Source organism: Emys orbicularis, chromosome 3 (genome assembly GCF_028017835.1).
Source record: "Emys orbicularis isolate rEmyOrb1 chromosome 3, rEmyOrb1.hap1, whole genome shotgun sequence".
Classification (NCBI taxonomy): Eukaryota; Metazoa; Chordata; order Testudines; family Emydidae; genus Emys; species Emys orbicularis.
Window position 1 is genome coordinate 125,583,040 of NC_088685.1, and position 25,178 is coordinate 125,608,217.

Sequence of the window (25,178 nt, forward strand, 5' to 3'; positions counted from 1 at the left end):
GCAAAGCCAAACATGCCAAAAATATTTCAGCTCATCAAAAAATTAAAGTTGAGGGGGAACCATAAAAGTGATGCAGTGTGATATCTAATATGAAATATCGTATTTCCACCATCAAGATTTTTTATTTTACGCCCACACAGAAAATTAAAAATCATTTGTTTCCATACTCTCAAAGGCAATAGTATGTCATTGGGTAACTGCAAGGACAGCTGTATAGGAAAACATCAGCAATCTGTGGGAGATGAATAAGAAGCAAAGCAGCTGACCCCTGCTCCTTGAAGATTTGAAGGAAAACCTAATATTAATTTGGTCAGTTCTAATTTTACATTGATTTTGTTGTTGTTGTTTAATGTGTCAACAGAAGTTATCGAAGTGAGAGTCCTAGCTATTTCAGTTTCCAATGGCCCACTTTCTTCTAAGATTAATTAATTATCCTCAATTTTGTACATTGCTAAATGAATTTGAATTTGAAAAATGTACAATTTGACACAAGACAGTTGCATTTTCTCAGGTTTCTGGGAACAAGCTGAATTAATGCACTAAGGGTGAAATTCACCCCTGAGCAGAGGGCCTGCACATGCCCATTCACTGCTTAAATCCCACTTCATCCCCTGTTCAAAGGCGTGAATTTCATATCAAGGGCCAAATTCTGAACTTTTTAGAATTTTCTCAGCTCTTACTCTGGCAAACTTCCATTGAAATCACTGGGAATTTTCCAGAATAAGGGTCTCAGGATGTGATCCACAGTTTCAGTATTCAAACAACTAACCATCAGCTTTATTGGACATGACCACACTGCATGGGCTTCTATATTTATAGCACTATAAGTCCTGTCTCTGCATTCACTAGGTACGTTGTAAAATCTGGATGGATTCTTTGGGAGGCTGAAGGAGCACTCTTGTCTTCAGGTGTTCCAAAGTTGTGTTCAAGAGTACACCAGGGATTTTCCCAGAATAATTAAAAGGCCAATGAAAAATGTACAGGATATAGTTCAAAGAGAAGATGCTGAAGCGGTAAACATAGGATGTAGGAAATAGGAAATAAAATACAATACATAGAGTGACAAGAAAGACTGGAGGAACCAAACTAATGGTGGGAGGATAGTCTCATAAAGAAAAACAACACATGTGCTATTGAAAAAGCAATGGGGAAAAAAGGCAAATGTACCCTTGACGCCTGACAGCCTCAAAGTTTTTTCATATCAAATACTTGTTTGACCATGTGAATGAGTTTACCACAAAGCTCACCTCAGTTATCAAAAGTAAGTTTAATATGTAAGACTATGGTTATTTTCTCTTTTAGATTGCTATATTGTAAGAACTTTTTATAGACTTTAATGGGACTTTGTAAGGACGGGATAAAAGTGAGTAAGGACCTCAGGATTTGGCACAGTGTAAATACATTGCTCATTCCACCTTCATGTGCAGTGCAGCACAAATAAAATATTTTTGTTGGAATCTACTCTCTAGATAACCCCATTCTTTCATTTCTTCTCCATTAATATACTATCACCTTCAAGCTGCCATGGAATGAAAAGCACTTCCTTTAGTTAGTATCTTCATAAATCTTTACAAGCTTCTTAAACTCTTAACCATTAAATTGACTACAGTAACTCCTCACTTAAAGTCGCCCCGGTTAACGCTGTTTTGTTGTTACGTTGCTGATCAATTAGGAAACATGCTCGTTTAAAGTTGTGCAATGCTCCCAGCAGGCTATCAATTGCAGGCTATCAATCCCAGAGACTCCTGCTTGCTGTGCAGGGGGGAAGGGAGGGGCTAATGTCAGGGTGTCCCCCTCCTCTCTGCACCCCGCTTACCCCTTCTTCATATAGAGCAGGGAGGGGACACGGACGGAGAGCAACATAGAGAGCTTGAGGCAGCAGCTGCTGTCTCAACTTCCTGATCCACTTAAAAAGACAATGCACTTAAGAGTGGGTCAGCTTACTTAAAGGGGCAGTGTGCATCTCTCTCTCTCTCCTACACACAAGGTGTGTGTCTGTCTCTGTCTGCTATGCTGTCTCCCCTCCCTTGTGTTCGTGCTGCCTTGTGTGAGAGGCTACATTAACAACAATGTTTAAACCCTTGAGTGCTCAGCCGAGTGCTAGTTCATCATTTAGCAGCAAGGCATTCCCTGGGAAATATCCTTCCCTCTTCCACCCTCTAACTTCACCACCTCAACCAAGCTTCACAATCATCATAGTTGTGAACAGTATTAAATTGTTTGTTTAAAACGTATACTGTGTGTATATCTATATGATATATAGTTTTTTGTCTGGTGAAAAAAATCCCTGGAACCTAACCCCCCCTATTTACATTAATTCGTATGGGGAAATTGGATTCGCTTAACATCTTTTCGTTTAAAGTCGCATTTTTCAGGAACATAACTACAACGTTAAGCGAGGAGTTACTGTACCTTTCCTTTATACACTCACTTCAGGATTACATGCCCTTGCAGTGGAAGGTTTGGGTTCAGAGTTTAGAGGACAAATTTTGCCTTTACCACCAAACACAAGAAAACACTCATAGAATTTCAAATCTAATGGTATAAAGAGAGGCAGAACATTCTGATCATCTTAAAATGGCAGGAGATAATAATAGGATTTATTTTTTTCTTCACACCATAAGCGCAATGTCACAGGGACAGTTGATAAACAATTAAAGAACTTTGGAGTGTAAATATAAAGGATGTGAAATCTTACAAGATATTATCATCAGAGACACTTGAGCTCACAGACTTTGGGTTCAAATGGGAAGCCACTTAGGGCAGAGTATACTTGCTGAGGTATTCTCAACTCTGGAATCAACTTTCCTTCTTCCGTTCAACAAAGCCCAGATCTGCTGGCTGTCCACACTCTCTAGTATTTTGCCTGAGAGACAGGGTTGAAATAATGGAATGGGGATAAGTGTTATGGGACTGTCTTTTGTTTTTGTTATTCTGTGTTTGTAGAATGTAAAGTGCAAAGAGGTCCTGGTCCATGCCTGGGGCTCCTAGGCACTTTGGTAATACAAATAATAAATAATAATAATACATCAATCTATCTGACAAAGTTTCCACTAATGGTTTACTGTCCCCTGGGTTTCCACTAAATAGAAGAACTTGGAAAAGCTTCATCACTCACAGTATAATTCTTTGATTTTGTGGCCTAACCACTTATACAATTGAGAAGGTCTCAGGAGACTGTCTGCTACTTCAATCAATTTATTCCAAAAAATGTGGATAACTTCTGTTTCTAATTAAGAGGGCTAACCCTTAATGAATACATTATCAAAATAGTATACAATAATGTCTTGGGGCTTAAATACATTTTAAAAAATGCAAATTACTTCAGCAAGAGCCACTTAGCATTTGCTGCTGTCTATTCTGCAGCATCGGGGAGGTACTTAAATACCTGGTTGTTCCTTATATGGCTTATCAGTTTAAATATAAACTTTTCTAATATAACTGTCAATAAACGGAATTTGGAATCATGTCTCATGCGTAGGCAGGATTAAACACCTTGATAAGGAAGTTGTACTTTCATATTTATTATATCAAGAACTTCCAATCTTTTTGTGTATTTTTATTTGTTTGCTAATTGGAAAGCAAGTCAATTAGAATTTTAAATATAATATAATCGTATATGTATATAGTGCCTTTTATATCAAAGGTTCCTAAAATATTTTACAAACTATGAGCGTGAGCCTAATGTCAGTGGGAGCTGAAAGTGTTCAGCGCCCCCTAGAAGAGACTCATCCCCATACAGAATCAGCTCTTATATTTATGTGTGTACACCCTCCCCCCCACCATATCCCTGTAGCAGTCAACTGGTACAGAATATGCTATGTAACAGTAGAAGAAAAAGAGATTTTGGCAGAGGGTAGTAGAGCAAATCCATATTCTGGTGTGTCAGGGGATCTTTAATGTCTACACAGAGGAGAGAGAACTTCAGGGGAGGTTTTTTTGTTTGTTTGCTTGTTTGTTTGTTTTTAAAGGCCTTCTCTGAAAGATCCAAACATGGGAAACTGCAAGGAAGAAGGTGTTGCATTATACATCAAGAATATATACTGTACACTTGTTCTGAGGTCCAGAAGGAGGTGAGAGGCAGACCAGTTGAAAGTCTCTGGATAAAGATAAAAGGGGGACAAATAAGGGTGATGTCATCGTAGGGCGTCTGTTATAGACCACCAAATCAGGAGGAGGAGGCGGATGAGATATTTCTACAACAAATAACAGAAATATATGAAACACAAGACCTAGTAGTAATGGGGGACTTTAACTATCGAGGCAGCTGTTGGAAAAGTAATATGGCAAAACACAATATTTCCAGTAAATTCTTGGAATACATTGGGGATAACTTTTTGTTTCAAAAAGACAGCCATTTTAGATTTTATTCTGACCAACAGGGAGGAACTGGTAGCAAATCTGAAGGTGGAAGGCCATTTGGGTGAAAGCGGTCATGAGATCATAGATTTTATGATTCTAAGGAAAGGAAGGAATGAGAGCAGCAGAATAAAGACAATGGACTTTAAAAAAGCAGACTCTAACAAACTTGGAGAACTAGTATGTGACGTCCCATGGGAAGAAAACCTAAGGAATAAAGGAGGTCCAGAGAGCTGTCAGTTTCTCAAGAAGACAATATTAAAGGCACAACATCAAACTATCCCAATGCAAAGAAAGATAACAAGAACAGTAAGAGACCAGTATGGCTCCATCAGGAGTTCTTTAATAAAATAAAATAATGAAAATAAAAAGTGGAAACATGGATGAATTACTAAGGAGGAGTACAAAAGAATAGCACAAGCATGTAGGGACAAAATCAGAAAAGTAAAGGCACAAAACAAGCACGTAGGAAGGGACACAAAGGGCTACTTCAAATAAGAAGCAAGAGAAAGAAAGGAAAGTGTAGGTCCTCTACTTAGAGAGGAAAGAGAGCTAATAACTGATAACATCAAGAAGGCTGGGATGTTTAATGCCTATTTTGCCTCAGTCTTCGCTAAAAAGGTTAATCGTGACCAGATACTTAGCATAATTAACATTAACTACAAAGAGAAAAAAGAATGAAAGCCAAAATAGGGTAAGAACAAGTTAAAGAATATTTAGGTAAGCTAAGTAGTCAGCAGGAGCTGATGAAATTCATCCTGGGGTACTTCAGGATCTAGTTGAAGCAATCTTGGAACAGTTAGCAATTACCATTGAGAATTCATGGAGAAAAGATAAGGTCCCAGAAGACTGAAGAATGGCAAACATAATACCTATCTTCAAAAAAGGGGAACACAGAGGACACAGGGAATTATAGACTAGTCAGCCTAACTTAAATACCTGGAAAGATATTGGAACAAATTTTTAAACAATCAATTTGTGAGCATCTAGATGATAACAGGGTTATAAGGAATAGCCAGCCTGGATTTATCAAGAACAAATCATGCCAAACCAACCTTATTTCCCTCTTTGACAGGGTTACTGGCCTAGTGGATGGGAGGAGCAGTAGATGTGATACAACTTGATTTTAGTAATGCTTTTGACACAGTCCCACATTACATTCTCATTAGCAAATTAGGGAAATGTGGCCTAGATAAAGTTACCATAAGATAGGTGCAAAAATTGGTTGAAAGATCATACTCAAAGAGCAGTTATCAATGGCTCGCTGTCAAAATGGGAAGGCACATCTAGTGGGGCCCCGAAGGGGTCAGTCCTGGGTCTGGAACTATTTAATATTTTCATCAATGTCTTGGATAATGGAATGGAGAGTATGCTTATCAAATCTGCAGAGGACACCAAGCTGGGAGAGGTGGCAAGCACTTTGGAGGACAGGATTAAAATTCAAAACAACCTTAGTAAATTGGATAATTGGTCTGAAATCAACAAGATGGAATTAAATAAACATAAATGTAAAGTATTTCACTTAGGAAAGAAAAAGCAAGTGTACAACTACAAAATGGGGAATAATTAGCTAGGTGAAGGTACTTCTAATAAAGATCTGGGGGTCATAACAGATCACAAATTGAAAATGGGTCAACAATGTGATACAGTTGCAAAAAAGGCTAATACTATTCTGCGGTTTATTAACAGGAGTTTCTTATGTAAGACACAGGAGGTAACTGTCCTGTGAGCACCAGTGAGACCTCAGCTGGAGTACTGTGTCCAATTCTGAGTGCCACACTCGAGGAAAATCTCCATCATTGGAGCTTTTTAAGAGCAGGTTAGACAAACACCTGTCAGGAATGGTCTAGATAATTAGTCCTGCCATGAGTGCAGGGGACTGGACTAGATGACCTCTCGAGGTCCCTTCCAGTTCTATGACTCTATGAAAGATGTGGATAAGTTAAAGAGACTCCAGAAGAGAGCAACAAACATGATAAAAGGTTTAGAAAACTTGAGCTATGAGGGCAGGTTAAAAAAACTGGGCATGTTTAGTCATGAGAAAAGAAGACCGAGGAAGGACCTGATAACACCATTCAAATATATTAAGGGCTGTTAAAAAGAAGACAGTGATCTTTTTTTCCCCATGTCCATTAAAGATAGTACACAAAGTACTCTGCTTAAGCAGTAGCAAAGGAAATTTAGGTTACATATTAGGAAAAATCTTTCTAAATATACCGATAGTTATGTACTGGAATAGGCTTCCAAGGGAGGTTGTGGAATCCCTATAACTGGAGGTTTTTAAGAACAAGAGTTGAGAAAAACCTCTCAGAGATCATCTACGTTTACTTGGTTGTGCCTCAGCACAGCAGGCGAGACTTCTCAAGGCCCTTCCAGCCCTACACTTCTATGATTCTATTTACCTGACATTATTTAACCATTGGTTTCAAGAAGTCTGAGTATTCAAAATTTGAAACATTAATTATTCCCTCTTTTTCTGACCTACTGATAAAAGGAATTCTGATATCTGCGTTAGTATTGTGTATAGAGGGCAGTACTAAAAAGATGGAAAGACCTACCATATCCACAAAATAACCCAACCCTCTATATGCTTTGTAAGATACAAGAACTTTTCTGCATATTTTCCATATGCCATAATATAACATTAAGATTTACTTTAGTAAAATGTAACAAACAAGATTCTTCAGATACAAAACTTTCATAGAATCAACGTATTTTCCAAACACAAGATAAACATATATATAATTGCATCAAGCACTAGATTTTATCTACTTACAACTGGATCAACAACAATCAAAGGAACAAACAAACAAACCAACAAAAATTAAAAACCACCGTCACCAAAAGAAATCAGAGAGGTATGCAGGAAATACAGGAGCTCCTCGAACTGTCAGATATATAAAAGACTTTAGATAATTGTATACTATCAGTTTAAATACATTAAATGTTATGATAGCATATCTTCAAGAACTGGGATCTAAGTAACCACTTTAGCACTTCTCTGATTACTTATTAGATGAAGCAAAACACACATTACTGGGAACTGTTGACTCATGTACCTCACTTGAAAACCCCACTGTTCAAATGAAACACCCACAGTGATACACAACAGCAAAGGCATTAAACTGAAAGGCAATATTGGCTTGAAAACAAGCAACAACAAAAAGATATTTCAGCATGTCATCGTTACACTATTTGGGTAACATCAGGGAGACAGTTCCTGATATATGACAGATTGGGAGATGAGCTGCCTTCAAAACATGCACCAGTCCTTGGCCTTAGCCTCCCAATGAGGTGTATATATATATATATATATATATATATATATATATATATATATATATATATATATATATATATTACTCCATGTGCATTATGAGAATTATCAGCCACCTGTAATTTTTTGAGCACAGAATCTAGGTTTAAACTCACAAATCTAAAATTATACCACTTATTTATATAAATAATCGTTAGAGGATGGATCTCTAATCCCACTTAGCACATGGAAAAAGGGATAAGAAATACAGTATAGTAACTATTGTCTAATATTGTCTTGGTTGGACATGCACAGCTGCCATTGAAAATATGGAAACTTAAGCACACACTTCCAAAGACAGAATTTAGCCCTAAATCTGAAAAAACCCTAACAGTATGAGGTATTTTTTTCATACCAAAATACATAAATAAAATGTTTACAAGAGTTTTGGTCTTTTAAAAGACATAAGAACAATCAAAATTATACTCCTACAATTCAGGTATGGAATATCACTGATTTTAGAAATCCCCTTTATAGAACAGTACATTCATTCACATCCAAATAACAGTCTATTTTTATCACTCTCCAGCCCCTCTGTATTTGTAATAAGTCAGCAATTTTGGCAGTTCTCAGAAATTTGTTGCAAACTTGATGGAATTCACAGAACAATAAAGTAATATGCAAGATATAAAATCTCATGCTTTACAGGTCAGCTAATCCTTGGAATGGTCAGGAGGGAATACTTTTCACCCTGTAAAAGCATTACATAATTGGCCAGATACTTTTTCCCCCTTTCCAGTGGAGGAGACTGGTGTCACCTTCTTTTGAAGTATTAGTCATAGATCTCTGCTGGAGGAAAGATACTGAACTAGATACACTATTGCTCCAATATAACATCATAAACTATAAGTTCCTATGAGTCTTAAAGGGAAGCCTTCTGACTGTGATAAATTTAAAACCTTTCTTACAAACTCTTCCAACATATATATTACCAATTAATCCTTTATATAGTTCAAGATTTATGTATAATAAAGATGTATTTGCAAAACATTGTGTGCTCTGCAGCCAGATAGACTTAAATGCTGGAAATTTTGCAGCTGGGTCACCTCCAATTGTACTAGAATGTTGAATGTAACCCTGTGTAGAGGGGAAGAGACACCTACCCACCTATAATTTAGTTAGGCTGCCTTAATTATCAGAGATGTAGTCTCAACATGAGCTTCAAACTGGGAGTGATCTGAACTTCCCTATATTATCAATTCAGTAGACATATAAATATATCAATTGCCACTGAAACTGAGAATGTCCTATTACTTTTGGAACTGACCACTAAAACAAACTGCTTGCCAAATTACTAGCTAAAGCTTGTAAAGTATTGTTGGTTTACCTGATCAACCTGTTAACTAATTTGATTTGCTATATTATCCCATTTCCTTTCATTTGACTTGCTAAATGTATTTTATCTAATGCTTTTTGCATAGTTATTTAGTTAATAAAATGCATAAAACTGGAAACCTGTCTGGTTAGGATGTTTGTTCTCCACATGTCAGGGTTCAGGACCTGAGGAACTCTAAGACAGATAACTGACTCAACTCTGTGGCCCCTCTAGTAGTGCTCCAAAGAAATGTCCCTGTAGTCTTCACATAACAGGTGAACAAACACAGATACTCTATTTTTGAAGGAAAGTCAATTTATGTATTGATCATTTCTTTTAATAATCAATGTAGGCTCCAGAACAGGGATGGGCAAACTTTTTGGCCCGAGGGCCACATCTGGGAATAGAAATTGTATGGTGGGCCATGAATGCTCACAAAATTGGGGTTGGGGTGTGGGAGGGGGTGAGGGCTCTGGTTGGGAGTGCAGGCTCTGGGTGGGGCCAGAAATGAGATCAGGATGGAGAAGGGGTCTCCGGGCTGGGGCAGGGGAATGGGGTGCGGGGGGGGGGGAAGGCTCCGGCTGGAGGTGCGGGCTCTGGGGTGGGCCTGGGGATGAGGAGTTTGGGGTGTAGGAGGGGGCTCCGGGCTGGGACCGAGGAGTTCGGAGGGCAGGAGGGGTATCAGGGCTGGGGCAGGGAGTCGGGATGTGAGAAGGGGTGCAGGCTCCGGCTAGGGGTGTGGGCTCTGGGGTGGGGCTGAGGGGTTTGGGGTGCAGGATGGTGCTCCAGGCTGGGATCAAGGGGTTTGGAGGGTGGGAGGGGAATCAGGGCTGGGGCAGGGGATGTAGGCTCCGGGCGGCGCTTATCTCAAGCGGCTCCCGGAAGCAGCTGCATGTCCCTTCCTTGGCTTCTATGCAGAAGCACAGCCAGCAGGCTCTGCATGCTGCCCCATCCACAGGCACCACCCCTGCAGCTCCCATTGGCTGTGGTTCCTGGCCAATGGGAGCTGCAGGGGCAGTATGCAGAGCGGAGCCCCCTGGCTGCCCCTACACCTAGGAGCCGGAGGGGAGCCATGCCACTGCATCCGGGAGCCGCATGGAGCGGCCCACAACCCTGCTCCCCTGGAGTGGGGCAAGCTCCAGACCCCACTCCCCAGCAGGAGCTCGAGCACCAGATTAAAACGGCTGGTGAGCCGGATGCAGCCTGTGGGCCGTAGTTTGCCCACCCCCGCTCCAGAACCACTGAGGTGAATACAAGCTCCTCAACCGAAAGTCTGAACAACTCCCCAAAATTCCTACACTCCTCACAATTCACATTTTCAGAAGAATAAAATGTGAATAAGACTGCACTCATACAAATCATATTTGAACTATATAAGTAGTTTGTTGGATAACGTGGATATGATAAAATAGGATTTTATATTTCTTGCCATGCAAGGCAACAAGTTATGCAAACATGAATTATATAATTTATGTCATGGTGTCAGCCTACCCTGACCCATCATTCTGAATCTGCTACAAAACCCAGGTCTCCTGTCTTGCTACACTGCTGTCACTTACTTAAACTAGTATTCTCTCTGCATAATTAACTCAAGTGGTTTTACTCAGCCACCTAAAATCTATTTACACCCTGGCTCTGAGGCAGTTCTAATTTACTCAACATGTTATATCAAGGAATGTTATGCTTTGGTTTGCTTTAGCTTAAAGGAAATGAATATTAGTCTAGTTGAAAAACTATTTTTAAAGGGAGTTACTGAAACATGAGGTAAATATCCTAGATCTAGACACATTGTAAAGCCTTCAAGAATCCGACTCAACTATAAAAATGTTCTTAAGTGGATGCCAAAAAGGCAAAGTTACTAGTGAATTGTACATTTTGTGTTAGGCTACTGAAAGTACTCATCTACCTATAACCTAACTATGGTTTCCCTTTTTAAAATTCTAGGTGTGGTCCTTTAATGATACATGAAACTTATAAGAGCAAAGAATGCGTACAGTCAATAATAAATTAAAATATGGGCAGAGGTTTAAGTATAATTTACAGCATCTGTCTAGTGATGCCTCTCCACCCACACTGACCCTAGCACTGCTACAGACCACATTCCATCAATATTTACTCAAAATTTGAATTTATGGCCAAAATAATAGGAAATAGGAATATTGCAGAGGATAATATAACATATCTTGTTGACATTATTAATATTATTATATGCTTTCATTGATCAAGGCTGGAAAACTATAGTATATTAGAATATAGGAATTGAGTCTATTAACGTCAAGCATGAATCAATTGGGAGAGAGACATAACCAAGTATTTAATGTTTGATGTCAGGAAGCTTGTCAACAAACAGAGAAATTGCTCAGATTTAAACAAAAACAAAACAAAACAAAAAACAAACAAACAAACACCCTTAAATATGTCCTCATTAGATGCAAATTAAAATGCTAAATAAGCAGTGGGCCACAATTACAGGCTAAAGAAACAGCAGGTAAGAAACCATTTTCATTGATCAATTATAAAAAAACTAACATATTATAGTAAATATTCTGCATAAATTCTCCCTTCATGAATATGGAACATTATGAAGTAAGAACTTTATGTGTCAGTTGAAATTTTGGAGCCAGAAAGGGATTTACATATCATGAAATATAATATGTACAGTACTACCCTGAGACTATAGTGTTTTTAAGAATACTTTAACAAGTATATGGTTTTACAGTAAGCTAAGCTACTGGGAACTTCAAGAGCTACTAAAAAAAACACTCTTTAAAAAAGCAGGCCTTGAAAATTAGGATTCTGAGGCCAAAACTTTTACTATTGAGCCAATTAAACTTATCTAATAACAGCCATGCAGGGACAGATTTCAAAGGTATTTAGGTGCCTACCCATGTAGGTATGTGCCTACTGGGATTTTGAAAAGCACAGCAAGTTTGGTACCTAACTTCCGTAGTCACCAGGAACCACCATTAGATAGAACTTCTTTGCAAAAAATCATTAAACACTATTTTCCTGCAAAACTTCAGATCACCTCAAATATTAACTCACCAAATGCATGGTACAGATATGGTAAGTGAAAGTTTTGACTTGTACTATAAATTATTTATCTAGTGAAACTTTGGCTTTACAATGGAAATGCAAACACTCCTTACTATCATGAATAATAATAATTAGTAAGTAGAGTTTGCATTTCCATTATAAAGCTCAATGTTCATGCTTTAATATCCCAGTGATTTAAATTATATCAAGCTAAAACTTGAAAAGTTGATAGCCTGAATGCAAAGTGTTTTGCTTGTTTCCTTATAAATAAATGTGTGTATAGAATGACACTAATCTCAGTAAAGTTGGTGTACTTTGAAAATCTTCTAATATTTAGGAATAGCTATGTGCAGCATCAGATTGTTCAAGACCCACTGCGGTGAATGTCCATGTATGTGAAGCTAGATTTAAGCTTACTGTGTTTATTCATGATGAAGACCACACTGATGAAAATGTGTCAGGATTCACTTTCCATTGAAGATAAGTCAGAAGCTGAAGGCATACAGTATTAGATCACCGATTCCACTGCAAGTATAGTCTCCATTATAGAGAGCACATCAGATTTAAATTTTTATTAGAGAATATTTAAAAATAAACGGTACAAAAGATTTGAAGAGTCAGTTGTCGATCATTGGGGGAACATACAGAGTATGGGGGGGATGTTGTTATGTCGGGGTTGGCAGCACACATAATACATACAGACTGTGATGTCTCCAATGGGGGGGTAAGCGGTGGGCGAGATCAAGACACAGTTGGTAAGCGGTGAGGGTCAATCATCCACATAGGGGGTACAAATAGTCATGGGTACAAGTAGGTGGGCTGGGTAATGGTGATGGGGCGACCCTCACGTGGTGGGATTCAGTTAGGTTGGGTAGGTTCGGGGTTCAGGGAAAAAGGCCCAGCGGGGGGGGGTTAATAGGTCCCTTCCCCCTTGCGGGTGGGCGAGGTCTCCCCAGCTCACTCTTGGCATTGGCGGTGGCCGGTGAGGTTGGGTGGGTTCAGGGCTCAAGGGATAAGGCCCATCGGGGGGGGGTATATAGGCCCCTTTCCCCTTGCGGGTGGGCGAGGTCCCATCGGCTCACTCTCGTTATCGGCGGTGGTCGGTGGGGTTGGGCTGGTTCAGGGCTCGGGGGGGGGGAGATATGGGTCCCTTCCCCCTTGCGGGTGGGCGAGGTCTCCCCGGCTCACTCACTGAGTTGGCGGTGGCCAGTAAGGTTGGGTGGGTTCGGGGCTCCGGGGGTAAGGTCCCATAGGAGGGGGTTTAAAGGTCCCTTCCCCCTTGCGGGTGGGTGAAGTCTCCCTGGCTCATTCTCGGCATTGGAACTGGCCGGTGGGGTTGGGGCTCAGGGGGTAAGGTCCCTTCCCCCTTGTAGGTGGGTGAGGTCTCCCCGGCTCGCTCTCGGAATTGGCGGCGGCCGGTGAGGTTGGGTGGGTTCGGGGCTCAGGCCCAGTGGGGGGGGGGGGGAGGGTTAAACTGACACCAAACTTTATCTTAGCTAAAAGACTAACATGAATCTTATTTATTTAATTCATGAACAGTTCTGCTCTTCTAAACTACTTTTCCCAAAACTTTTCTCCATTGGATTATACTTCTAAACCTCGCCTCATTCCCTTACTTTTAACAATTAAGTTACTGACCAATCTTTTTAGTACACTGAATGAAGAGTGTACTGTAGATTGAGGAGAAGGCAGTACAGTCTAGTGCAGAGGACTAGGCTCTAAAATTCTAGGGTTCTATACATGCTCTTATCATTGATTTTCTCTGTATGACCTTGGGCCAGACATTATTTATGTTCAGCTACTTAATATGAGTGTTGCTGTTGTTATATTGTACAATAAACATATTAGGCCAGGAAGTTTGGGAATGAACAGGGTCATTTGTAAGGGCTTCACCCAAGATATGCAATCTGAAAAGCCTCACTTTCCTTACCATATCACATTCAAATGTGTGGGCTGATGTTAAAAGTCTGCTCCCGACACATCCTGCAGAGTGGATGTATCTTAGTACCATCTCTATTGATTTTCATTCCTACATTGTGTCCTGTATGCAGTCTTACAATAGTGCATGTTATTTTATGAGATGCTTAGATATCAATAAGAGGATATTTCATCTTCTAACCATTTATTTCAGTTAATATTTCCCTTGATAGAACATCAATATCCTTAATGATTGTCATTTCAACCTGTTTCCAATCTTCCAGGTTTGGCCAGGTCATCAGCTACCTCACTACCTTATACCCAAACGTGTGATGGAGTCAATTGAAAAGTCAATTGATTGACTCACTTTCTGATCCTCAGAGCCTCCTTATGAACCGCACCATTGTTAGCATTCCGGTTTCTTCAAAAGGAATTGAGGATCAGTGCCTGCAAGTCAATAAACATCACAACATCCACCTCTGTTTCTGTTCATGTCTTGCAGTGCAGTAAGAATAGCTTTCAGTTTGGCTGTATAGCTCATACATATCCTGAACTAGCGTTCTTTCTTGTACTCTCTCCATTACACCACTGGATGAAGATGCTACAACCACCATTCTTGAAAGATTTGTCTGCCGAACCATTGGTGTACACATGAATCTATCTGCTTTGTGACTGATGCTGTTAGATGGTCTTTTCTACCCTTTTCCTCAGTGCAGCCAAGTCCATGTGTTCCTTTGAGCAAGATTCCAAAAGGGAGAGACATTTACTAAAGCAAATAGGTTCATATGGAGATATTATTGGGCATACAAATTTCTTCACACATTCTACTCTACTAATGTTAAGTGTTTCCAGTTCTTCAGTAGCTTTTACAAATTTTCGAAACAAATCGATTGTTTCAGTCTTGATTTGGTTTTCCCATTTTTTGACAGACAGACCTGAATAATAATGACATTTAGGTGGGAAACAAAGACAATTTCCATACCGAATTAGCTGTGCTTTTCAACAATTCTTAAGTACTTGAACATCAGACTCTTGTTCACAAATTACAGTTGGAGTAGATCTGATGGGTGTTGCTAGTTTTAGTTGATGTTTATAAAATGCCTGGTGATTGCTAGATGACTGATAATAATAGTAATAACTATCATAATAAGTGTCTTTCATTAGTAGATCTCAAAGCGCTTTACCAAGGAAGTCAGTATCATCATGCCCATTTTACAGATAGGGAAACAGGGAAGTAACTTGCCCAAGGTCATCCAGAAGGCCAGACAGAGCTGGGAATAAAACCCAGCTCTCCTGGGTCCCAGTCCAGCACTGCATTCACTAGGCTACACTGCTGTAGAAGGGCCAGATCCACAGCTGGTGTAAACGTGTGTGGCTCCATTGACTTCAATAGATCTATGACAATCTACAATAGCTGAGAATCTGGTTCTATATACAAAAAATTTATTACACTGAAAATTATAACTGAATAGAAATGATGTCTGGTTTTGTTATTCTCTTTATTATATACACATACTGTACTTTTGACAAACTAAGCCTTGTTTTAGAACATTTTAACTGATGGAAAGAGCATCATGATTCCCTTTATTAAGTAAGCCAAATAGATTTATGTTACAGTATCTAACTCTTTCCAGAATCCAGTTAGTTTGTTTCCTATAGATTACTTTCCAAAAGTTAACTGGGTGTTTTTGAAAAGTGCCTGGCAGACAGTACTGGAAATAGACTGGATATACTGAGAGATAAACAGTGCAACTTAAAATATGTAATTACATTCTACATTTATTACTTACAATTATCATTTTTTGAAAATGGATCTGATAAGTCTTCCCTCCACAGCAGGATTAACATATGTGGACTACAGATTTCTGGTTATGCAGTATTCTAAGGTAGTATTTCTCTAACATTGTGCTTTCCTGTGATTCCCTAAGAAATACATTAGAACAAGTGTGCCGCATGCTTTTAGAGTTGCTTGTCGGTTTAATAGGAAGGAAATAGGTGCTTTTCTTTCTAACATCTACATTAAAATGAGTAGGATTCAAAACTCTTAATAAAACTAAGACAGTAATTACTCACACTGCTACTTTTAAACATTTGACATGTAACATACTAACAAGCCACACAGAAAACTTGAATTTGCAAATTACGGTATATGTAGAACAGATACAGCTTGCGGGAGGGTGAAGGGTGGGAAGGGAACAGGTAATAAGAATGACCTGACTTTTTAACTATGGCCTGACCTGAAAACTCATGCCTTATGACATACAAAGTAGAGAAGCATTTTGGGAATTGAAAGCCAATACAAATGCTTTCATGTGCAGTTCTAAGTTCTGGCTCTGGACCAATGACAACAAAATAAAATACTGATCCCTGAAGTTGAAAAATTTGAATTGAAACTCAGTTCAGGTGCTTGTTATTTTTTGCAAATATGAAAAGAGGAAAACAAACTCTGTCCTCATCCGCAGTCAGTAATTCATGAGAAGAGTCCTGTTTTGCACCCATCAATGACTGTACATACATATTCTTTTGATTAAATGGGAAATACCAAATCAAATGACCCATTCTCTAAATATCTGTAAATGCTTAAATTCTTTGCCCTTTTAAATACTTTACTGAAATCATTAACTGCATAGCCAATCAGCAAACTGAAATTATATATAAATAGGCTACAAAGTTTTAAAAACTATTAATAAATGAAATGGGCAATTCTGGAGTCAGAGTATTGCAACTTCACTTAAAAGGGGAAAACATCAGGAGACACACAGTTCCTTCAAGAGCTTAAGCAACAAATATTGTCTTTGGTATTTATCTTGCTGAATACTTTCAAAGATGTATCTTAGGCTTAGAATTCAGGAAACACTTGTGACTTCAATGAAGATCCATAACAGTAAAGCTTGTAGGACAAAACCCTGTTAGGCTTGGTCTACACTTACCCCCCAATTCGAACTAAGGTACGCAACTTCAGCTACGTGAATAACGTAGCTGAAGTTCGAAGTACCTTAGTTCGAACTTACCTCGGTCCACACGCGGCAGGCAGGCTCCCCCGTCGACGCCGCGGTTCCCCCGTCGACGCCGCGGTACTCCTCTCGTCTAGCTGGAGTACCGCAGTCGACGGCGATCACTTCCTGGTTCGACTTATCGTGTCCAGACAAGACGCGATAAGTCGAACCCAGAACTTCGATTCCCAGCCGCCGAACTAGCGGCTGGGTGTAGACATACCCTTAGTCTATCAGTCTCTCCATGGATAGTCTATCAGAAGTCCATTGACAGCTTACATAATTAATTTGTTGGTATGATGTTCCAAATAAAGATGTCACACAAATAAAAATAAATATATTTCCATATTTTGAAGGCTTAGGAGAGTAACCTCTCTACTGAAATAATGAACACATATCAAGTTATGCTTTTTAATACAATTCAAATTAAATGTCAGCATTAAAGTCTTGGGCTACATGGTAACTCATTTCCAACCAAACTGCTGCTGTTATTTCTGAAAAGTTACTTGATACACATAGGATTTTTAATTAACTACCTTACTCATACACCTTACAGGTTCTAAATTAACTGTATCAGCTGAAGAACGGGACTGCAGTGTCACTGTAGACAGTCCAATGAAAACCCATCCACATTGTGCAGCTGCAGTCAAAAAAGCAAAGAAGTCTTAGAATGCATATGGAATGAGATGGTGAATAATACGAAGAACATTATAATGCTTTTACTTCACTCAGTGGCACTGCCTTATCTGGAATACTGCATGCACTACCAACACAGCTCACAAAGGATATTGCAAAACTATAGGGGAGAGCACTGAGCATAATCAAGGGTCTGGAAAAACTCTCATATGAAGAGAGACTGAAAAGTTTAGGATTGTTTACTATAGAAAGTAGACCATAAGAAGTACATGATAAAATAACAAATGGTATATAAAAGGTAGATTGGAACTTCTGTTCTCCCTGTCTCATAACACACAAACAAGGGAGCATTCAATTAAGCTAAAAGGTGGGAAATTAAAAATTGATAAAAGGAAATACTTTTACACACAATATGTAATTAACTGTGGAACTCCTTTCCACAATAAGTCATTGAGGCCTAGAACTTTATAAGATTCTAAAAGAGATTGGATATTTATATGAATATCAGGAATATCCAGTTATAATAATTAATTACAACAAATTTTGGAAGGGACAGTCAACTTTATGCTTCAGGTTTTAAACCAATCTTAACTATTAGAAACCAGGATGAGACCTTTGCGAGCAGATTATCCCTCATCTGTCTACTGTAGGGTTCTTACCCTTCCCTTGAAGCATCTAGAGCAGGTATCTCAAACTCAAATCACCACGAGGGCCACATAAGGACTAGTACATTGGCCAAAGGGCCGCATCACTGACACCTTTTCATATAAAGGTACAAAAGCCGCAACCCCGGTCCCACCCCTTCCATGAGGCCCTGCCCCGCCTCTTCCAACCCCTTCCCCAAATCCCTGCCCCTGCCCCGCCTCTTCCCCTAAGCGTGGCTCCCTGCTCCTCCCCTCTCTCAGCTGTTTGGCGGCGGGAAGCACCTGGAGATAGGCAGAGGAGTGGGGACGTGGCGTGCTGGGGGGTGTGGGGGGGAGCGGCGGGTAAGGGAAGCTTGGCAGTAGCAGGAAATAACTCCGGAGGGCACTGGGAGCTTGGCGAGCTGCAGCAAATAACTCCGCAGGCCACATGCTTGAGACCTCTGATCTAGAGGCTACGGTCAGAAACAGGATACTGAAGTAGATGGACCTTGGATGTGATACAGAATGGCATTGTTCTATATACCTCTAACATTTTGGATTTTGTTTTTTTCTACTTTTTGTCTCAAATAAAAAAATTTTGCCAACACATAAATCACTCAAGGCTCTACGTAATTAATATATTGTAGTATCAATAATTTGCCACTAATCAAAATATATTTTAAAAATTTTTACACATTCACTATTTGCTACAGTGAAAAGACAAATACAGCCTCGTTGCTGCCAGCACTTTGATACATGCTTAACTTTATATACTGTGCATGGTCCCATAGACTTGCAATCTGATTCAGGTGGGCCACACTCTTATGCCCACACAAACTTTCACTGAAGTCAGTGGGGCTCTCTATAGGAGTGCAAGGACCAACCACACAGATCAAATTTCTGGATCTGTAGTCATTACTATTCCTAACTAAATCATCCACAAGAACACTATACTGTAAGAATATATGATTCCTGTATTTTTGTCAGGTTTGAAAAAAACATTATATGTTTAAAATACACACATATATATTTAGCATCTGACAATTGCTTTGAGACTTTCTTGATCAGTTTATAAATGATCCGTTTAAAGTTGATCAGTTTAAAACTAAGAGTTTTTGTCTTAGTAGGTCATTTCCTACAAACTCAGGTCAACTAGGTAATTTGCATTAGGTCATATGCAAACAAAATCAAAGACTTGTGCAGATTTATTCGTAACAGGAAGTCTAGGGCTCAGTTCATGGTCTCTAGTCATGGTCTTCGAGCAAGATCTACTGGCTACACAATCAGAAGCAAATGACACTCAAGCCTTTCTTACCTTCAAAATTTTAAGTCACATATGCCTTTTTAAACTGTATTACATTAACTTGCTAAAGAAATTTTTAAAAAGAACAAGAACTGCAGTTCTGTAAGCACATAACGTAATCTGAACTCTGCAGAATTCATCAAGATATATAAATATTTGGATATGAAAACACTTTTTTCATTAAATCAAGTTGTCTCATAAATGCTCTCTACTGCATTAGAAAAAAAAGAAACAGATATATGCAATTAGGCACAGACTGCAGTAAATGTTGCATATAATATTCACATAGATTAAAAAAAATTACAGTTGCAAAATTACACTTAACTTTCTTTTGCCTTTAGATGGTTTAAAGACAATAACAGCGCACTAACATTTTGGAAAGCCATACATTAATGAGAAAGGAAAGAGAATTTCTAACTGTAAAATAATGGAGATTATGCAGCAATTTCCAAAGAAATTCAGTTACAAAACTTTTAGAGGATGAATGTCTCATCTATACATCAACCATAAAATTGCATACATTTAATCTTGATTAGGTCTCAGATAGGAGACAAACACCCAATGTGAGAGGCAGAAAAAAAGGTGTTTAAAATCAGGGGGATAGGAAAAATTCCTTTAAGCATAAATAACTTTATCTAGCACCTCAATTTTATGCTCTTTTTGTTTCATCTGTAATTAACCAAATAACAAAAACGAAAGTGAAAGAGGGGGAGCATGTAAAAAGGAAAATTTAGTTTTTGAGGGGAACACATGGTGGCTCTTGTGATTTGTGGGGCCCACAATGAGGGAATGGGGGTATTGGGGATTAATTGCCTCTTCTTCCCAATACTAGAGGGAAATTTTGGCTACTTGGACTGTTATGTGTTGTAATACTATCAAAGGGGTACATGTTACCAACTTTGGGACTACCCTGGTCATCTTACCCAGTGCCCTCCTGCCCACTTCCCCCTGGCCACTGTCTGTGAGGCCAGAATGTGGGTTGATTGCTCCACTCCACTCCTGGTGCCTGAAGGGATAATAGCACAGCAGGACTGCACAAGACAGCAGCTCACAACCAGCATGAAGGCAGTGAAGAAAGATCAAGATGAACCATGTCTTATTCACAGCAGCCATCAAGATTTATAGAGACAAGATGGGTCAGGTAATATCTTTTATTAGACCAACTTCTGTTGGTGAGAGAAGCTTTTGAGCTTACACAAAGCTCCAATAAAAGATATTACTTCACCCACATTGTCTCTCTAATATCCTGGGACCTACTGCATACATCAAGATTTATATGCAGACCACATGGTGAAAGGACAAAAGGGATGCACTTCATTGAAATAGGCAAGTGTTTTCTGGAGGGTCAAAGGGAAAAACAATAAGTTTTTAATACCTCACTCTTTTTGTGGTAACAGATGCCAGTGCAAAGTGGGTGTAAAAACCTCCCATACTCTTCTGGTAGGGTTTTACACTTGCTTTGCACAAGTGTAGCTAACTCTGCAAAGGAGCAGAGAGTCCAGACCCTTGTACTATCATTTGCCTGTAAAGCACCATCCACATTGATGGTGCTGGCTAAATAAGGAATCCAGACTTGCAAGATCTCAATTCACAAAGTGTGTTCATGCGTATGTACTGTGTGTACCGTTCGTGGGTGTGTGCACATACTGCATGGGGGGGGGGGGTGTATGTACTCTGGGTGCATACAGTATGCGTGTACTGTGTGTGTATGGTGTGGGAGCGTGCCTACGGGGTGGGTGTATTATGCTGGGATGTGCATACGGGATGGGTGTGTTGTGTGGAGGGGATGTGTACTGTGTGTGGGGTGGGTATATTGGGTGGGTATGCTCTGGAGAGGGGTGCGTGGGGGAGCACACGGTATTGTCTATGTCGATGGCTGGGCAGGTGGTCACTCGGTGTTGTCGGGACTGGCCTCGTGGCGGGGGCGAAGAACCACACCACTGATGACGAACAAGCTAGTGCCGGGCAGGCCTGAAAGCAGGCGGCCACGAGCCAGCGTGTGCGTGGTGGGAGCGGGTCCGGGGGCCCAGGTGGGGGAGAGACACTTATCTGCTCACTCCTGCGCCGGCAGAGCAGGGCCCAGAGGCTGGGGGGGGGGGGTAAACTGGAGGGGGGGACGCTGCATCCGGGTCTCACTCACTCACCTATCATGGCCACGGTGGGGGGAGGGGAGGGAGCGCGCGCACGCACCCGTCCCGTCCGCGCTCGCAGCTCAAATTCGCCTTCAGCACTCTGACTGAACACGCAACTGCGGGGCGAGCCGGCGGGACTGCTGAGTCATAGTGCGCATGCGCACAATTGGAGCGTGCCTGCCGATCGCTTAGTACTCTGGGTAGCGTAGTTCTCTCGTTCGTGCGCTCTTTCCTGCTCTCGCAGGGGCTGTTCCACGTGATCGGCGCAATTTCACCCCCCCCTTCTCACGTGACCGCAAACAGAAGCCGGGCAGGTTGTTGACACGTTGCCTAGCAACCGTGAGGCGTCCCTGGAAGCGTGTTGGTGTTAGCGACATAGTGAGGCAGTGTCCCGCCCTCCCAGCCAGACCCCACACAGGAACCTCCATAGGCAACAGGAGGGGGTGAGGAAGGGCAGCAGGGGCAGGGGGTGAGGAAGAAGAAGGGCAGCAGCGGGTGAGGAAGGGCGGCAGGGGCAGGGGGTGAGGAGGAAGAGGAAGGGCAGCAGGGGGTGAGGAAGGACAGCAGGGGCAGGGGTGAGGAGGAAGAGGAAGGACAGCAGGGGGTGAGGAAGGGGGGCAGGGGTGAGGAGGAAGAGGAAGGGCAGCAGGGGGTGAGGAAGGACAGCAGGGGCAGGGGGTGAGGAGGAAGAGGAAGGACAGCAGGGGGTGAGGAAGGGGGGCAGGGGTGAGGAGGAAGGGGGGCAGGGGTGAGGAAGGGGGGCAGGGGTGAGGAGGAAGAGGAAGGACAGCAGGGGGTGAGGAAGGGGGGCAGGGGCAGGGGTGAGGAGGAAGAGGAAGGGCAGCAGGGGGTGAGGAAGGACAGCAGGACGGTGAGGAGGATTTATTTTTTTCCCAATTTATTCTTTTAGCCTATATATTTAATTCCTGTCCCCCACAAAGGTGCCTGGGGACATGGTGGCAGAGAAAGATGGTTCGAGCCCCCCGAAACTCACTGGAGAGAGACCCCCACAACAACAGCAGCCACTGGGGCAGCTGAGGAGAACCAAGCAGCAGGTCACCGATGGATTCACTGTTAAAGCCATGATGAGAAACACTGTGGTATGTTTGCTGCCAGTAAAGAGGTTTTTAATTTGTTTAGTCTCATGTGCCCATGAAGCAGGTTCGGGGGTGGGGTCGGTGCCTGCCAGAAAGTATGCAGGGTTGGCATGATTTTAACTGAGATTAATTGGTCATGGAAATAGCTTTCAGACCTTGAGGAAATGTCATCTTGAGGTAATGGGTGGTCTCTCAGGATATTGTGATACCTCAGGTTAAAATGTGCCAGGTTTATGTAGCCGTGTATGTTGTTATATTGTTTTGCATAATCAAATCATATTGAATCAAATTCCAACCTATTATGAAGTTATGTCCAAACAAAATTATGTTGTACTTCATTAAAATGTTATCATGTCATGGCATGACACTGTGTCAAAAAGTCTTCACCTTGTGTCACTGTATGGTGAAATTATGACATAAATGTCACATCATATGGTGAAAATTTTTCTTTGCAAAGGAGATGGTCCTTAAATCCTCAGCTCAGAGATACTATAGAAATGCAACATATTACTATTAATTATTATTCTAAGTATATATTTTAGTTAAAGGAAAACCCATACAAAGAGGTAGGAGAAAACGGTTGAATATCACATGAAAAATACAGCATTTTTAAAAGAACTTCCAAAAATAATCATCAAAAACCTTTCACACAGTATTAGAAAATATTACCTTGGAAATAAACATTTATTTTCTAGTGGCTAGCCCTTTAGCATGAGGATCACAAATAGGGGTTGATCCATCAACCTTTACTTTAACTAACAGTCTTTACAGAAGTAGTTCTATTAAAGTGTGTGGGACTTCTGCCATGAGTAAAGATTGCAATATCACACCCTGTGTCTGTAGTAAACCTTTCCTACAGTAATTGTTGTAACTGATTGCGTCCATTAAATTTAATAAATAAACCTCAAAGCTTCTGGTAATGCTGCTCAATTTCTAAGTGGGATGTGCTGTTATGAGCACACAACATCTGTGCTCAAAGCTCTGGATTGGCTTTTTGTTTGCTTTTGGGTACAGTTCAAGGTGTTGGCAACAGACTTTCTCTTTCTCTCTTTTTAATTGCATATACGTTCCCAATAATAATTGCAAAATGCATGAAAAAACCCCTAGAAACTGATCTCACCCAGCCTCTGGAATTCATTATATATATCAAAATTTAGAAGAAAAACAAACAAACAAGTCTACCTTAAATATATTGAGAAGCATTGTACTCTGTAGAATATATCTGAGAAATAACATTTTCCCCTTCTAGAGGTCTCAGTTGGACTAACAAACAACAATAATTATGAGCAAAGCCCCTCCCAGCACTGACTTAATATCATGTAATAATAAAAAAACGTTTATTATTTAATGTTAGCAGCCAAATCAGTCATACCCAGGTGCTTAACTTTATGCATATGCATAATCAAATTAACTTCAATAAGATTATTCATAGGGCATAAAGTTAAACACATGCATAAATCTTTGCCTAAATTAGGCCTTAAAGACACAAAACATGAAATATAAAAAACAGGGCTATAACATAAAACAAGCATATGAACAAAAATGATTAGGGATATGGAACGGCTGCCATATGTGGAGAGATTAATAAGACTGGGACTTTTCAGCTTGGAAAAGAGACGACTAAAGCGGGATATGATTGAGGTCTATAAAATCATGACTGGTGTGGCGAAAATAAATAAGGAAGTGTTATTTACTCCTTCTCATAACACAAAAACTAGGGATCACCAAATGAAATTAATAGGCAGAAGGTTTAAAACAAACAAAAGGAAGTATTTTTTTCACACAGCGCACAGTCAACCTGTGGAACTCCTTGCCAGAGGATGTTGTGAAGGCCAAGACTATAACAGGGTTCAAAAAAGAACTAGATAAATTCATGGAGGATAGGTCCATCAATAGCTATTAGCCAGGATGAGCAGGGTTGGTGTCCCTAGCCTCTGTTTGCCAGAAGCTGGGAATGGGCGACGAGATGGATCACTTGATGATTACCTGTTCTCTTCATTCTCTCTGGGGCACCTGGCATTGGCCACTGTCGAAAGACAGGATACTGGGTAAGATGAACCTTTGGTCTGATCCAGTATGGCCATTCTTATGTTCATATGAACCATCAACAAACTTGAATTTGAATCTGATTTTAGTGATCAGTATATAGAGAACTGTTTGTTAACTATTATTATTATGGCTTTTAATTCACAAAGTCTCCAGTCAGGATTTGGGCTCTGTAAAAACACAAAGAACTGTATAATCACCACTCTGAAGAACTCAGAACTAGAATATATGCTCTACCACATCTGAAAGCTTGGAACCCCAACTGGCATAGAACATTTATCTCTAATTCTGGGGTTCATGAGTCCTCCATTTAGAACCCATAAGTGTGTATTTCCTAGATCATAATTATGTTTTTCTAATAGTTCTCACATCTACAGTATGTGCTAGTAAGCTACAGGCCCTCAT

At 40.4% G+C, this 25,178-nt stretch overlaps 2 protein-coding genes across 2 annotated transcripts in view; one reads left to right on the forward strand and one right to left on the reverse strand.

The window, feature by feature from the left end:
* Positions 1 to 21,739, reverse strand: part of PRKN (parkin RBR E3 ubiquitin protein ligase) — a 1,248,251-nt gene extending 1,226,512 nt beyond the window's left edge. The window contains exon 1 of the mRNA XM_065400948.1: positions 21,643 to 21,739. Coding sequence (XP_065257020.1) covers positions 21,643 to 21,649 — 7 coding nt within the window. The 5' untranslated portion in view covers positions 21,650 to 21,739. The remainder of the gene's footprint in view (positions 1 to 21,642) is intronic.
* An 844-nt stretch (positions 21,740 to 22,583) lies between these two features.
* Positions 22,584 to 25,178, forward strand: part of PACRG (parkin coregulated) — a 464,395-nt gene continuing 461,800 nt past the window's right edge. Inside the window, exon 1 of the mRNA XM_065401832.1 lies at positions 22,584 to 22,730. Within this exon, the coding sequence (XP_065257904.1) occupies positions 22,584 to 22,730 (147 nt within the window). The remainder of the gene's footprint in view (positions 22,731 to 25,178) is intronic.